This window comes from Podarcis erhardii, assembly GCF_964252035.2.
Source record: "Podarcis erhardii genome assembly, chromosome: 1".
In the NCBI taxonomy this organism is placed as follows: Eukaryota; Metazoa; Chordata; class Lepidosauria; order Squamata; family Lacertidae; genus Podarcis; species Podarcis erhardii.
This window is the reverse complement of record NC_138497.1, coordinates 24,026,313-24,040,532: the sequence shown is the minus strand read 5'-3', so window position 1 is coordinate 24,040,532 and position 14,220 is coordinate 24,026,313. Positions and strand designations below refer to the sequence as shown.

Sequence of the window (14,220 nt, the reverse complement as noted above, 5' to 3'; positions counted from 1 at the left end):
GACATCGCTAGTTACGTTTGCTTCTAGATGCGAATGGGGGTCCGGAAGAGATCCCATTCGCATCTAGAGGTACCACTGTATAAGGTTGTTGTTTTTATTTTTATTGTGTATTTTGCGGTTTTGTATCTTGAATTTACTCTGTGAGCCACACTGAGACCCCCAGATATAGGGTGGTATATAAATTTAAATAATAAGAATAAGAATAGTAACAACAACAACCCACAATGCAGGAACATGAACTGTCCCTCACAGTGATGGAACCTGCAACTTTGGCATTATAAGCACCATGTTCTAACCAACTTTTGAGTTAAATTTTGTTGAACGCCAGCTTTTTGTCTTCATCCATAGGGTCAAATTCAACATCACACTACTACAAATATTCCATCTACACCAAATTTCCAGCTTGGCAGATGGAACCATCACCCCTCCCTTCCCCCTGCTGTTCTCCTGACACCCACTCATCTGCCCAGAGCCAACTGGATGGGCATGCAGCGGGTGGAGCGGCGGAAAGCCTTGCTGAACAACTGGAAGTCCTTGTTCGGGGCTTCTGCCGATGGAGCACCTTGGGTGAATCCCAGTGTCTTTAAAAAATCGTACTGCAACTTTACATTTTAAAGAGACACCTACCTGAAAAGAAACAAAATCCATCCATGCTTTGATATCTCCAGGGTCCTCTCTGACCTTCCTGTTATAGTCCTCCACTTTGGCCAGGAGGCGGGAGTCCCCATTCTCAGAGCTCTCTTGCGCTTCCTGCGGCTTTCGTGAATCGTGCTCAGGGGGCCCCTTCCCTTGTAGCCACAATGTGGTCCCTGGATCATAAATCCCAAGAGGATTCGCCCAGCCTGTGGCCAGAACATCAGCTGAGTCCTGCTCCGAAATGGATATCCAAGCAGTTGGGCCAGAGATAGAGCCTTGACTTTTTATGCTGACGGGAATGCCATCCGCATTCAACAGCTTCCGGCCACCTTTGGAAAAGTAACGCTCAGGCTGCTTATGGGGGGCCTTTTTCTCTGCTGAGGAACTCTCCCAGGCAATATGTTGCCTCCTTGGATCAACGCCAAGACAGAAGTTGCTTCTTCTCCTGTATCTTTAAAAGAAATAGTGGAAACTGTGAGTCTTTTCCAAAGGGCAAAGGAGGAAGGGGACAAGCATTTCTCAGCCAAACCCCCAGATCATGGTATCACCACAGGCTTCAAAACTTTTTTCCTGAACTGGGCAAATACAGTGTTACTTAGCACTTGCTTCATTAAGTGTTTGGAATAGCAGTCTATGGATACTGCTTACTTCGCAGCCCCCAGAAACACAGCATGATCCAAGAATATTAACTCAAAGTCCCACCGAGTTCAAGGACGCTGGTGACCAAATTAGTGCATCTTGGGATTGCAGTCTCAGAGGTCAGAGCTGAGACCTTGCGCTTATTTTTGCCAGAGGCCAGTTCCTGAACCTTTCTGAGCGCCTTATGTGCCTCATTAAAAAGTTATGGGTGAAGAGACTGAGGTCTGAGAATGCAAAAAATAAAAAAGCAACCTGAGAGGCATCTGTGTTTGCTTTTTAAAATTATGTTTGGAACAGAACAAATGAGCAAGAGTGTACTTCAGAGATCCTCAACTAAAAATGTTTCTAAGGTAATTATTACAAATGGGCACCACTGCCTAGGCTGATCTGTCTTGCCAATGGAGATCTGTCCCAGATCATTAAGATTCCAGATGTATCGGGCTCCGATCATGCACCCTGCTCCCTTGCCGGCTCTAACAAGCCAGACTCCATCTGTGCTGCAGGCGAGGAAGACAGACGTCAAGACAAGGATAGAAACAGGGGAAAGCTGCAACTGACCATTCTTGCGATGAATCAGGAGTTTTCAAGGTACAGAGCAAGATCTCTGGGCAACTAAGCAAACGTGTATATTTGCAATGATAAATGGCATATGACTAACTCTTCCAGGCTAGGACCAGGGAGAAAGAACAGTTTAAGCTCACTGAACTCAACAACCCCTATGTTGCCGCAATCATCGGATGCAGTCCCATCAGGCTGTTGGATCTGCCCATAGCTGTCAACTTTCCCCTTTTCTTGCGAGGAATCCTATTCGGAATGAGGGAATTTCCCTTTAAAAAAGGGAAACGTTGACAGCTATGGATCTGCCACCGTGGGAACTTCAGGAATTAAAATGGGACTCAGATGGTGAATAGTGAATGCAGCTCGTTGAGTGCAAGTATGACATTTGGGAGCAAATTTCTTTCCACTTGCCAGCTGGATACAAAGCATCCTTGTAGCACACATTAAAAATTATGAGAGATTCTCGAGGGATCGAGCTACGTACAGGAAGAGTTGCCTATTAAAAGCCACATTTTATTTTAACGGTAAAAAAAGATCAGCAGTTTATATTGGGTTTTTCCTTTGTTGCAGCTGATCACAACACCAATGTAACAAAATGTTTTCTCCTCTATAAATAGAACAAACAAGTACAGAGACAGCACAGCCAATTAGGTACGGAATCATGAGTGCAAAGCAAGTTCGCAAATCCTAATCTCCTACTCTTTAAATACCGAAGCAATTTTGCTTCACAACGTAGAGCAAGCAGAAGACAAGACCCTGCAACCTAAAAGGGCAACAGCAAAATGCTGTTTCTAGCACAGAGCCCCTGAGCAAGGACTCCGTGCAGATCGTACGCATGCAGCTACACACAGGAAAATATGGATCAGGCCCAAAGATTTCCTCTTGGATCAGGCCCAAAGATTTCCTCTCTTCAGTTTTTTATTTATTTATCAAAAACCGTTACTGCTATCAGATTTCATACCTGTAAATTTCATTACCTTGCAATGTTCCCTCGATACAGAGACTTATACTGCCAGTTGGCAGGATCTGGTTTCTTATCTGTTCTAAATACTTCTGCTGTCACACCTTGAACATCATCTAGCCAGATAGAGTGAATGCTCACATTTGAAGCTTTGTCTCCTAAACTGCAAAGGAAAAAAAAAACGGGGGGGGGGGGGGAGAGATTTAAGATTTCTAGTTTCCATAATATATTCCAAAACATCCCAGGAAAGCCAGCATGCCATTGTGAATGAAAAATTTAGCTTTCATTTACAGTCCCAAAGCCAATTTCAGGAATCATGGATGGTGGTTAAGCCCCAAGAGGGCTTAACCATTTCCCCCTAATTTTCAAATGGACATACAAGTTTGCCTTCTTAATTTTTTCTTTTGGAGCACTGCACTATTGAGCTAGGAGCAGAGCTAACTTTCCTTAACTGTTATTTTAATATGTCTGGGCAAACAGGAAGGTGTTTGCCTGGCGCTGAAAAACTTCCCGTGTCACCACGAGGTGAGCCTCCTTAGTGAGAGTATTCCGCAGTCAGTTTAATTATTTATTATTTCATAAAATGTATGCGCTGCATGACAGTTTTTTAAATAACACAAACCTCAAAGTGGTTTACAGCAAGATAAAACAATAAAATTAGAACCAAGAACAACAATGATTTAATTCCTTCAAAAAATTAAAGCAACAACAAACTAAAAACAAATTAAAACTCGGATCACCTTTCTAAACATCTGGTTTATAAATCACAGGGTTCCTGAAGCAGGGGTTGTCATTCTTAACCAAGGAAATGAGTTTGGTGTTGGCATATATTGGAGATGGGGAACCTTTGAACTTGCAGATGTTCTTAGACTACAGTTCTTATCATACCTGACCGATTAACATGCTGGTGGCGGGTTATGAGACTCTGTAACAATTGGGGTCGGGGCACAGGTTCCCTATTCCCATCCCTGGTATATAGAACATAGAGATGATCATGGAACATATAAATTCAGAAATAAAGGGTACTTACGTACTTCAGTCCTGCTTCTTTTTCATTATTTCTATCGTCTTTCACATCATCAGCATCTGATTCCGATTCACTTGTTCCCTGATGCTTTCTACTTCTCTTTTTTACTTTCTTGTGGTCTCGCTGTTTTTTCTTTTTCTTTCTTTTCTTGGCTGGTTTTTGGACACTTTCGCTGACTTCACTTTCTCCCAATGTCTCTAAGCTGGAGGTTGTTCTGTTTATAAAATGTACAAAAATCCAAGAACAAAAACCGCACTGTTGATAATATTCACAATCCAATACTTCAAACTATGCGAAAACATAACAAGCTGGCGGGGAATGCTAGAAAAACTTCTTTTTAAAAAAAATAATGGATGAAATACATCCATAAACTTAAAATACTAAAGAGATATTAATCAAAAAGTTAATTTATTCCAGGGCATTTAAAAAGACATCATTTGTAGCTAGTGTGTTATTGAAGGGCAAAAGCTACACAACGGGCAGCTTCATTTATTTATTCATAGGGTGCTCTTCAGCTAAAACATTTCAGAAACAGCTAAAAAAAGATTTTTAAAATATAAGAATGATATAAAAGATAGCCATGAGTTTTAAAAAAACAAACCAAAAGGGCTAGATTAAAGCAATATGGAATTCCATACCTTTAAAGGCCTGGGAAATTAAGACACCAAAAAATTATCAGGCTCATAGCCAGGTGAGCCTCCTTGGGAAAAGAATTCCACGTGATAAGCTGAGACATCAGCAGGTGAATGGGAACCCATGAAGGAAATGACTGTGAGGAGGATCTTAAAAACCAGTCAAGTGTGTACAGGAGAGAGCAGTCCTTAAGGTAATCTGAACCCAGGCTGTACAGGACTTCCATTATTCCTCCTAACGTTTTTCCCCCCAAAAAATGAAAACAGAGCAGAGGATGTTGCTGGGTAGGGGCTCCTTGCCTTATCTATGCCAGCCTTTTTTTTCACCCAACAACAACAACATCCTCATCCACAGGGAAAAGATACAGGGGAGTTAAGTAGCTGGGAGGTGATTTTGAGCAGAAAAACAGCTGAGAGGAGAAAAACTGAACAGCCCCCTCCTTTGCACCTGAGTTCAGTTTCTCACGGCTACTTTCCGATTATCATAAGGAAGAATCACAGAACTGTCCCTTCCATGCAGCTGAGCCAAAGCCATCACTTTTTCTAACACAGATTGATTACTGGGAAGAATCCAGTAAGTTTTTGCTATACTGAAAAGAGCATTACATCAATGGTAGCAGAGCATCTTAGTGGTCGTGACAGGGTGATTCTTGAATCGTTGTGAAATTCAACAGCCACAGAAATTAAGTATGAACCATTGTTCCCAGTGGCCTAAACCCATGTTTCATCTATCAAGACAATCACTTACTATTTATAAAATAAGTACAGTGGTGCCCCGCAAGACGAATGCCTCGCAAGACGGAAAACCCGCTAGACGAAAGGGGTTTCCGTTTTGGAGGTGCTTCGCAAAACGAATTTCCTATGGGCTTGCTTCGCAAGATGAAAATGTCTTGCGAGTTCCTGCGGGGTTTTTTTCCTCCCCCCCCCCTTTTCTAAGCCGCTAAGCCGCTTATCTGCTTATCCGCTAAGCCGATAAGCCGCTAAAAGCCGCTAATAGCGCTAATCCGCTAAGCCGTCAATGGGCTAGCTTCGCAAGACGAAAAATCCGCTAGACGAAGAGACTCGCGGAATGGATTAATTTCGTCTTGCGAGGCACCACTGTATTAATCTAAACGTAATGGCTGTGATCTAAAGAGCCACATGCAGTGGGGAATGTTATGTGCTTGTATACCAAGGTTTTTCAGAGTTCCCTTTTCCTAATACCCTTTCCCTGTATTCTCAAACGCTCTTTCCTGAAAGCAAATGATGCTCCCAAGCAGTGTAAATCTTAATTTGCTTCAGGTAGATAGCATTTTAAACATGGTGGGTGGACATCAAAGTACCACCAAATTCTAGGTCCAGTGGGGTTCAGCAGGACAGAGCTCAAAATAAACTTTGCATCAAGGAACTGGCAGACTAGCCTAAACATATTTAGGCATGGCTAAACCCATCTAAGGTTTAGGTGCAGTCAACTGTATAAGAGCAAGCTATATGTTTATCAAAAAGATTTCTAGACAAGAATGTTATTTTTTATGGCAATTAATTAGTGGCAGTATGGTTTCAAACTGGATGGAGGCCCGCTTGTTGAGATTCCTGCATTGCAGGGGATTGAACTAGATGACCGCCAGGGTCCTTTCTAACTCTACAATTCTATGATTCTAATACACCAACCCTGTAATGATAATGCTGAACCGTAATTTTTTAAAAAAGGTCCTCAAAAACATTCTGCAGAAAAAATTCAAAGTTCACTGAAGAACAAATAATTGATGCATCTATTAAAGGGGGGGGTTTCAATAATTACTTTTGTGCCCTAATGAATGGACATCAAAAGATGCTACTACTACTGTGTATAAGCAACCAAGTTTGCACTGTAAAGCTGGCCACATGCTTCCGCTTGCTTTCAGTACATTACAAGGGGGGGCGTTGCTCAAAAGTTCCAAAGAACACAAAATAAACACCAGTATCACTCTGCCCTTTGCTGGAAAGGATGTGGAGAGAGTGTCTCCTATTTTCATGCATGTTGGAGCTGGACACTGGTATAGTACTTTGGGGGAAAGGCATTTCACGTTATTGCCAAAATGACACAGCAAGCAACCCCCTCCGACCCAATTTGGGTCTTGCCTTATTATCATTAGATCCAAATTCAAACAAGAACCTTAAATGCAAAGATAGGCAGCCTTCTTTAGGGAAGTTTTTAATGACTGATGTTTTAATGTATTTTTAATCTTTGTTGGAAGCCGCCCAGAGTGGCTGGGGAAACCCAACCAGATGGGCAGGGTATTATTTATCATCATCATCATCATCATCATTAAGCATTTTTTTCCTGTTATCGGCAGCCCGTTATTCAAAACAATCTACTGTACAGAAATTCCCATTTAAGTCGGGTTAAATAATATTTGGAACATGGCTTTATCGGAACACCTTACTCGCCACAGAAAGGTAATTACGGGCCCTTCAAAGATGGACACTTTGGGCGAGACTTGTCTTCCTTTCTTTTCCTTTATAAATGGGAAGGGAGATACTTTTATTCCACCCTCAAAACAAGAATCTCTGGGGAGAGGCTACTTGGAATTGATAAATACATAAATAATCATATTGCTTGTGTACTATGTACTGCATGCGAGACTGAATAAGAATGCACCACTGGACAAGTTGCCGTAGTTATATGTTGTTCTTGCAATTAAATGAAATCAGAAACAGTAACAATGTATCGTGGGAAGGCAAGGTCCCAAAGAACACACTACCTTTGGAGCAGGGATTTGTCCGAGGCAAGGTCTGTGGCCTTCAAAGCATGCTGGTGTAGTCTCAGAGCATCTTCACTGCAGAAGCTCGGGTTGGTTAGCCAGTTCAATTCTGCAGATACAAAAGACAAGTCAATTTTTCAAGAAAAGTCCTCACTGTGTTGTTTTTTTAAGCTGGGGGTTTACCTTGTCAGCAGACAATACAGCTTACAACAGACATGATGAGGAACTAAATAATCATCATCAATTACAGTCCTTGAAAGTTTACTAAAGTAAAGGCATGGCTTTCACATATTGTGTAATACAGTGGTACCTCTGGATGCGAACGGGATCCATTCCGGAACCCCGTTCGCATCCAGAAGCAAACGCAACCCGCGTCTGCATGCGCATGACGTCATTTTGACCATCTGCGCATGCGCGAGCGGCAAAACCCGGAAGTAACGGAGCACGTTACTTCCAGGTTGCTGCAGCACGCAACCCGAAAATACTTATCCTGAAGTTACTTCAACCCAAGGTATGACTGTATTCCAAGGTAAATGCCTTCCACCTGATAATAAAATTGGAACTGTAAGAATGGTGCTAAAAAACACTTTGACAACGCTAGACAGGTGGCAACCATTGCGAGCATGTGCGACTGACACATGACCGCCAATACATGGGTCCTTTTGGACCCGGAAGAGGGCAGAACAGGAGCGGGTGGAACAGGGGTGGGCGTATGTACACTCAACCAACACGTGTGGGGGCCAGGAAGGGAACCTCCATGAAAAATGGTTGCCACCTGCACAAATAACAGTGGGAACTAGATGGAATTCCAATTGCCATGTCCCAATATCCTTCTTTTCCCTGTAATACTCCTGATGTCTGATGTCTTCAAATTTGTGCTTTCCCAACCGCCTCCCACCCAACCGCCAATAAGGTGGAAGGGCAGAGAAGCATACAATATTTCTGGGATTTCTCAGACATATCCAGAATCCAGCTGTCTCTAGCAGTGTTCAGGTGGACACCAGAAAAATGTCCAGCTATATGGCAGCCCATGGCAGCTGTGCCATAAAACAAAACAAAACAAAACAAAACAAAACAAAACAAAACAAAACAAAACAAAACAAAACAAAACAAAACAAAACAAAACAAGCTTAGCTCAACAACTTTTCTGGCAACCCTACAATATGACAGCATCACATTACATGTTTCTGGAACTAAAAGGGGTGGGGAGAGACGTTGGGTTGCAAGTCTGTGTCTGGAGCAGCCTTTCTCAACCTTGAGTCCCCAGATGTTGCTGGACTACAACTCCCATCATCCCTGGCCACTGTCCTGTGAGCTAGGGATCATGGGAGTTGTGGTCCAGCAACATCTGGGGACCCCAAGGTTGAGAAAGGCTGGTAGAGGAACCTCCAGTTCCACCTTTAATGTTTGTAGGCTGTAGTTGGAGAGCAGCCATGGTTCAATGGCAGAGCACATAGAAGGTCCTAGGCTTGATCCCTAACATCTCTGGGTAATGTTGGAGAAGAGCCCTGTCTGGAACCCTGAAGAGCTATTTCCACTCAATGTAGCCAATACTAATGATCTGACTTGGTATAAGGCAACTATCAATGTAAATATCTACATGAAATGAAGATGCACTGAAATTATGAGGGCTTAAATGTGGCTTAGCTTGCCCGCAAGTCATGCTCATCTGCTACTTTTAGGAGAACTAAATTATTTTTTATTATTCAGGCGCTTGGCTATAATGCCATTGCACAGTGGGTCAGGAGAAAATATTTGAAATGAGTCACATATTTCATGGCTATCACTTTGGCTTTTTAAATTAAATCCATTCCTCCTCTTTTCCCATCAGTTGTCCAAGACATAAAAATCCCCCAAGAATTTATTTCCATATATCTTTGCGCAGCACTTAGCATGAAGTCCTATAAATCACAACGGGATAAGATTTAATATCTGCTCATCTCGTTGAGAAGCCCTATGAAGGTTTAAGAGATGATGTTTGCTTTATCACCAGGAACATTCTGGTAATTTTTCTTTTGTCCTTCACAGTAGGAAGAATAGTAGTGTGGGAGCTGCGTGAAGTAGACTGTCACGTTTTCTATGGAAAGCTAGTTTGAGCCACAGCAAGGGCCAACAGCTTGTCCAGCTGGTTCATCTAGAATTATGAGGGGGAAACAGTATCACATTTATCTGTTCAAAACTGAGAAAGACATTTGGCCTTTCTAGTACATCAAATCTGGGGTAGGGAACCTGTTTCTGCCTGAGGTCTGCATTCTTTTATGAGAACCATATTTTAGTGATGGGGAGCCCCAGTGGGTGGAGCAATTAATGTAAAATTTACCTCTGAACAGTAGGTTAATTTCTACACACACACACATACATCCCTATCTACCCTCTTATAGGCAAGCAAGAGGCATTACCAGAGGTCAAGGGTACATTCCAGCCCTCAAGGAGGGTACAATACAGGGCTGGTGATTGATGAGGCCCACAGAGAGTCTCGGGGGCTATACAGAGACATCTAGAGAACCATATCCATCCCCCCAGGCCTGAAGTTTCCAACCTCTGTATTGCACAGTTGCCTAGGCATTTGGATCTCGGCTGGCAGCCTTAATCTGTCAGCCTTATTCCACCTTTAAGGCTGGAATAATGGTTTAGGATCAGACAGATGTGGCTCACCAGGTAGGCTGGAGCTGCTAGGCTAACTTCCAGGCAGGACGGTCACTGTTGCTTACTGGGAGGGAGAGAGGCAAGGCAGCAGGGAGGTCAGCGCGGAGCAAACACACCAGCAGAGCCAATCCAGCAGTCCTGGCCATGCGCTTGCTCCATGCCCCCATTGTACCACACAGCGAGCAGCTTCTGGGATTAGAGTTCTGACAGAATTGAATCTGGAATATTTTGTAGCATGATGGGAACGCTGCATTTCAAGAATGCCAACCATTCCCACTGCTAATGCCACCAGCTGACAACTCATAATGTAAACAAATCAGAAGCTGAAGTGAGTTCATGGGTCATTACTCCTAAATAACTGGCTGTGTAAAAAAGCTCCTTAATTTGTCTGCGGACCAAATCGTATAACTTCGTAGAATCAAATGAGGACTCAAGAATTAAATCAGTTTTCAGAAAAAGAGATCTTCAGCTGACAGCAGCAGTCAGCGCCATCTGTTTTCTAAAATGATTACAGTGGCTTAGACAAATTTCGTGCGGGGATAATCAGGGTCTAGTGAAAACAATTTTGAAAGCCAGCACCACCTTCTATGTGGCCTCAAGGAAGTCACCTGCTTGAAAGACACCGGGAAGAATGATGCGGTGAATGTGAAAATGAATTGAGCAGAAAATGTATGAAACCAGATATCAGTGTGGAAACAATAGTATCCATTGTAGCTTTTATTTGAAAACAGGGTAACTGGCAACATTATGGCCCAGAAATTATGAGGGGAATGTAGACTCAGTAAAGACCCCCCAAAGGAAAGAGCACTCAATACCATTTGCTGCAGGAACCAGTTGCCAATTTTGTGATAATTTGAATGAATTTTGATGGGATCACAACATTTGACGACATAGGAAGAATCCTGCTGGTAGTATCCTGTTCTCAGTGGTCAACCAGATGCTTGGAAGTGTTGCTGTTTCTTTGCTGCCTCTATGGATACAAAATTTTATTTCCAGAGCCATTCTTTCTTTAGCTAAAATTTGTGCTCCTTTCTTCTTATAAGACTCTAAAGACTACCTGGGATTTCCAAATTATCTATTCAGGTGTAGGTCAGGCTCAAACTCTGTTGAGCTTCAGAAAAGAAACTGTATGGCTTTAGTCCAAAAAAAGTATGAAATTAGTTCACAACGCAGAGATGCAAAAGCATCGTTCCTTTAAAAAGCAACTTCTGAGGTACCTTATTGCTTGAAAGCTAAAAGTCTTGGGGAGCACTCTAGAGATGCATAAGTATGTATTTTTGTGAATTTAAAAGAAAATTACATTTTTAACCCACCCACAAAAATTGCCTGACAGGAAACTTATGTACTTGCAGCATTTTGATAGCAACTGAGAGGGTTTAGAGAAATCAGACATCAGACAGATGGTAATCCTGTTCAAGCATTCAAAGAACACATGAGGGCATAAAGTATTAAGAGGGTAGTGGGCATCCCGCCATAACCCCATCACTTGACCCCCAATATGGGGAATTATCTAGATGATAATCAGTTGTAACTGATTATCTAGATCCACAACAATCTGGGCTCAGAACTAAATCAGTTTGGTTGCCTTGATGGAGGACCTCTATTGTGAGAGACATGGGGAGTGTGACCATGCTACTTTTGATCAATCTCTCAGGGGCTTTTGATACCATTTACCACACTATCCTCTTGGACCAACTCAGAAGGGTAGGTACCAGAGGCACCAAATTAGGGTAGTTCCATTCTTACCTTCAGATCTGTGATCAGACAGTAAGACTCTGTAAGTGTACCTCAACACTCAGGCACTAGTGCCATGAGTAATATCCTCACTCCAATGCTGTTTAACACCTATATGAAGCTTTTGGGAGCCATCATTAAGAGTTTTCGAGCAAGGTGCCACCAGTGTTGTTCTTATTGTATTTTAACTGTTGTACATAATTATTTGCTTCAGCATGGGCTGCCAGGCGCTGAGTACGTACATAATTTTATTTGTATGCTGCCTTCCCATAATTAAAACCATACTCAAGGTGGCTTAGAACGTTAAAAAAACTACATAATTGCAAACTTAGCAAAAGTAGTCATAAACAATGAAAAGTACACAACCAAATCAAACCACTTTCCACAAAAATAATGGGATCTAAAATAAATTTACAATTTTTTTTTATCAATAATAGCAACAAACACACACACACACCGCCTCCCACAAACCACTAAACAATACAAAAGTCTGTTTAGCAACCTCAGCTTTTGTAACTGGAGTCAGACAGGGCCCCAACTGACAGACAGGGAGCTGGTCTTCCAGGACTCACAGCTGCAATGATCCACCATGAGGGCTAGAAACTTAAATATTTTTAATAGTGTGACATCCCTAAAACATTACCTCAAATACATGCATCTCATACAAATGTGGATCCAGTTTCTAAATTTCAGCAGGATTATTTCAAACTGCTTGAGCATGACATGCCTTCAAAAAGGCCATCTCCACCTTTACACCATATTAGGATCTCTCAGAGAGAATGAATGCTCTTAACAATTAGTTGCATGACAGTTCAGGATATCAAACGCATGTAAGCAGACCGAGGTGCATGGCTGTCACGCATGTCATCCATTTTAATAAGCTATGTTATCTACAGTTCCCTATCATGTTACTTGGCCAGAAAGTTTGAGACTCAGAAGACCAGTCAAAGAATGAGAGCTGGACAGCAATCTAAGCCAAGTGAATTAGAAGCAAATCCCGCAGAAACCAACAGAACCTGTGGCCCAGTACTGTCCTGAAGTATGTAGCTAGACTTCTCCAACAAGGCTCTGAGCACAAGAAATCAACACAGAGGTAGGTAGATTAGAGGTAGTTTCCCCGCTGCCCACGTTTTACAAGCCGCCCGTCCATCCCGTCCTTTTGCTCAAAACTAAGGGAAATGTGCATTTGCCTGTATGGGGAATGAGCCTTGTGTGTGTGTGTGTGTGTGTGTGCGCGCGCGCGCATGCATATATATATATATATATATATATATATATATATATATATTTGCTTTCGTAGATTTTCACGGGTACAGGAATGCAGGTTTTGGTGTCCTCGGGTGTCTTCCCGTGTAAAAGTTGGGGTGTCTAGGCGACGTTTCGACGAGGTCTCACTCGTCATCTTCAGGCTGGTGCTTTCGGCTTCTTGTTACTGGAACTTCCTCTCTGCCCAGAACATTGGAGGCTATACACCACACCCCCTCTACAGTATTTATAGGAACTCAAACACTGAGATCCTGCTCTGTTCCAGTAACAAGAAGCCGAAAGCACCAGCCTGAAGATGACGAGTGAGACCTCGTCGAAACGTCGCCTAGACACCCCAACTTTTACACGGGAAGACACCCGAGGACACCAAAACCTGCATATATATATATATACACACACACACACACACACACACACACACAAGCAATATGCAAGAATCCCATACTTTTCAAAGGGGAAGGGGAAGGATATCCCTGCAGAAACTACTTTAGGTCTCGGCGCGCGGAGGTAAAGCAGGGACCCGCTTTGAAGGGCGAGTGACTTCAATTAACAGGACGAGCCCATTAGGGCAGTCGGAGGGGGGGGGAGGAAGAGTCCATTTACCTCTCTTGGAGCCCTCGGTCTCGCCCGCTGGCGCCTCCCCGGGTTTAGCAGCGCCCGCGAAAGCCGGGAAAAGAGCCATCCCGTCCCTGCTCACGGAAGCATCGGAGGCGCTTCCCGGATGCCGTTCCCACGGAAGAAATCGCGTGGGCCGAGACAAGATGGCGGCAGCGCAGCGCCTTGCCCGAGCATGCCGGGAAATGTAGTTTCGCCCGGCTTCAGCTCCAAAATGGCGCCGGCTACCCAGATTCTAAGGCGAAGAGGCCACACTGGTTATAATGTGGGCGAATGGCTAGGGTTAAGATGGCTGCAGTCTCAGCAAACACTGCCTTGTTCCTGGTCGCTGCAATTGTGTTGCTGCAGTTATTACTGTCGCTGTCTCTTCTCCATGCATCTTTATTTTCTTCTGATTTCACACCTCCCCATTCCACGCCACCTTCCCAAATATCTTTGATAAGGTATATGTTTTGGAAAGTGTGTTGTTTTTTTTTATCCATCTGTTATGTTTAGGTTCAGCTGCCTCTTAATACATCACTGCCGAACTCATCATGAGGGTTCCCAAGGTGGGAATGGCAATTGGCGTCAACATTTTGATGCCGGGTGCCATTTTGAATCGAAATGGCCGACCAAAACGTTACTTTGGTATGACTTCATGTGTACCATAGGTTTGGCTGCCTATGTCAAACTCAACATGAGAGTGTCCAAGGTAGGAGCGATGCTCTTTGTTGGTGTTTGAGTGCCAGGTGCCATTTTGATTGAAGATGAATGACCAAAATGAGACTTTGCCCATTTTTTGGT

At 43.1% G+C, this 14,220-nt stretch overlaps 1 protein-coding gene across 2 annotated transcripts in view; it reads right to left on the bottom strand.

Moving 5' to 3' along the window:
• NRDE2 (NRDE-2, necessary for RNA interference, domain containing) overlaps nt 1-13,596 on the bottom strand; it is a 28,334-nt gene extending 14,738 nt beyond the window's left edge. Inside the window, exons 1-5 of one of the 2 annotated variants that reach the window (XR_014153872.1) lie at nt 13,426-13,596; nt 7,177-7,285; nt 3,829-4,035; nt 2,811-2,957; nt 628-1,087 (exon numbers count right to left, since the gene is read on the bottom strand). Coding sequence is in view for 1 of the 2 variants with exons in the window: in XM_081851471.1 (XP_081707597.1) it covers nt 628-1,087; nt 2,811-2,957; nt 3,829-4,035; nt 7,177-7,285; nt 13,426-13,504 (1,002 nt within the window). In the remaining variant the exon portion in view is untranslated. The remainder of the gene's footprint in view (nt 1-627; nt 1,088-2,810; nt 2,958-3,828; nt 4,036-7,176; nt 7,286-13,425) is intronic. The other variant, XM_081851471.1, reaches the window with a different exon arrangement.
• Between the last annotated feature and the right edge of the window lie 624 nt (nt 13,597-14,220).